This window comes from Sinocyclocheilus grahami, unplaced genomic scaffold (assembly GCF_001515645.1).
Source record: "Sinocyclocheilus grahami isolate Dianchi unplaced genomic scaffold, SAMN03320097.WGS_v1.1 scaffold512.1, whole genome shotgun sequence".
In the NCBI taxonomy this organism is placed as follows: domain Eukaryota; kingdom Metazoa; phylum Chordata; class Actinopteri; order Cypriniformes; family Cyprinidae; genus Sinocyclocheilus; species Sinocyclocheilus grahami.
This window is the reverse complement of record NW_015505691.1, coordinates 996,171-998,670: the sequence shown is the minus strand read 5'-3', so window position 1 is coordinate 998,670 and position 2,500 is coordinate 996,171. Positions and strand designations below refer to the sequence as shown.

The 2,500-nt window shown below is 38.6% G+C and overlaps 1 protein-coding gene across 2 annotated transcripts in view; it reads left to right on the top strand.

Annotated features, from left to right (window-relative positions):
- LOC107554772 (zinc finger protein OZF-like) overlaps positions 1–2,280 on the top strand; it is a 28,358-nt gene extending 26,078 nt beyond the window's left edge. For both annotated transcript variants that reach the window (XM_016237380.1, XM_016237379.1), the window contains one exon: positions 596–2,280. In XM_016237380.1, the coding sequence (XP_016092866.1) occupies positions 596–2,040 (1,445 nt within the window). In that variant the 3' untranslated portion in view covers positions 2,041–2,280. The remainder of the gene's footprint in view (positions 1–595) is intronic.
- The last annotated feature ends 220 nt before the right edge of the window (positions 2,281–2,500 follow it).

Sequence of the window (2,500 nt, the reverse complement as noted above, 5' to 3'; positions counted from 1 at the left end):
ACACACACACACACACACACACACACACATTTAAAATAAAAGCTTAATTATTTTTTTTGGGCTTGTGTAGTGATTAAGGGCATAATAATTATATAAATTATATATATTAATTATTAATAAATAATTATCACTGAAAGCCATACAATTTTATCTTTAAAAATGTAGTGCCCTTGAATTTAGAGCAAGAGAAACTGGGAGTGACTTTATTGTGTTAGAGATGTCACGTTGCTCGAAGCTGATTGGTCACATTTTGGTTTGAGATCTTTAAATCAGAACATAACCTGCCTTAGAGCAGATTAGCCGTGGAGCGTAAGTTACTATGGCAATGAACACTGCTAAAAGCCAAACCACTTTCATGGTGCCTAAAAGTTGTCACAAACTAAACTGAAATTTAACTGGCTAGCAAGCTAAACTGGCTTTATAATATAAGCGCCAGTTCTCCTGGGTTAAGCTGTGTTTGAAAAATGGTATTACAAAAGGTTTCGTATAGGATGTTGTTGGCTTTGATGTTTTAATACATTCATGTTGGTTTTGATGTCTGTTGCGTTGTGCCATTAAATTGAGGTCAACTTGTATTTGTATTTTTTCACCTTAGGTCTGAAGACACCGAAAGATGAGAGTAAAGAGCTGAATGAAATGGAAGAGAAAAACCACTACATGAAACATGATTTCATTATTGGTGAAAAATCCAGACAGACAGACAAGAAAACGTCATCACAAAAAAGTTCTCTGAATACAAAATCTAACAAATGTTTCACCTGCCGTCAGTGTGGAAGGATTTTCAGTCAAAAACAAAACCTCAATGTCCACATGAGAATTCACACTGGAGAGAAACCTTTCAGCTGCCAACAGTGTGGAAAAACTTTCACTCAAAAAGGAAACCTTAAAGTCCACATGAAAGTTCACACCAAAGAGAATTCTTTCACCTGCCAACAGTGTGGGAAAAGTTTCAAACAAAAAGGAGCCCTTAAAAGGCACATGAGAATTCACACTGGAGAGAAATCTTTCACCTGCCAACAGTGTGGGAAAAGTTTCACTCAAAAAGGAGCCCTTAAAAGGCACATGAGAATTCACACCGGAGAGAAGCCTTACACGTGTCAACTGTGTGGAAAGAGCTTCACAACAGAACTAAACTGTAGGTATCACATGAACATTCACAATGGCATGAAGCCGTTCACTTGTGATCAGTGTGGAAAGAAATTCACACGTAAAGTAACCCTTAATCAGCACATAAGAATTCACTCAAGAGAGAATTGTTTTATATGCGATCAGTGTGGAAAAAGTTACTCAAGCATGAAACGCCTAAACAAGCATGTAGTAATTCACTCTGGAGAGCAGCAGCTCAATTGCCAGCAGTGTGGAAAAAGTTTCAGTCATAAAATAAGCCTTAAGGCTCACATGAGACTTCACACTGGAGAGAAACCTTACACATGCCCTCAGTGTGGAAAGCGTTTCACTTATAAACCATCCCTTGATTGCCACATGAGAGATCACACTGGAGTAAGGCCTTATATATGCAAACAGTGTGGAAAGAGCTTCTCACAAAAAGGAAATCTGAAGACTCACATGATAATTCACACTGGAGAGAAGCCTTTCAAATGCCAGGACTGTGGAAGGTGTTTCAACCGTAAAGTAAGCCTTAAGACTCACATGAGAATTCACACTGGAGAAAAGCCTTACACATGCCCTCAATGTAAAAAGCGTTTCACATATCAAGGACACCTCAAACATCATTTGCAGGCAGGTTGTGGAAAGAAATTGCAGTGTTCTGAGTGTGACAAAAGCTTTAGGAAAAGTAGCACTTTCAAAAATCACGTGTGCATTCGCTCTGAAGAAAGACGATTTAATTGTGGTCAATGTAATAAAACATTTATTTTGCCATCACACCTACAGATACACCTGAAAAGTCACACAGATGTGAGACGCTATTTGTGTTCCTTGTGTGGTAAGAGATTTAAATGGCTCAGCAGTTTCAAATGGCACCAGAAAATACGGATCTGTGTGAAATTAAGGCTCCGTTCACACCGTCGCCAAATCTGATGACCTTTTTCCTCCTCATACTTTCCATTTAGACTTTATTTTCTTGTCATGTACACATCGACGACTCTGAACTCCACATTTGACCATCTCAATTTGTAATATTGAGTGGTTGCCATAGATGCCCTCTAAATTCGCACCATTCTCCATTCCACCTTGGGATCAAAATATTAGTAATATTAAACTTCTATCTTACTGTGGAATGCCACAATGTGACTGAACGATTGTAAATGAAAGTACATAAACCGAATGAAATGAAAATCAAACTGCATTATTTGATTGGTCTTTAGTAAGATAATGCAAAGGTAAACATGTTTTCAGTCTGGACTTTAAAGGGGACATCAGATGCCCATTTTTCACAAGTCGATATGATCTTTTAGGGCAGTGGTCTCAAACTCAATTCCTGGAGGGCCACAGGTCTGCAGAGTTTAGCTCCAACCAGCTCCAACTCACGCCTGCTTGG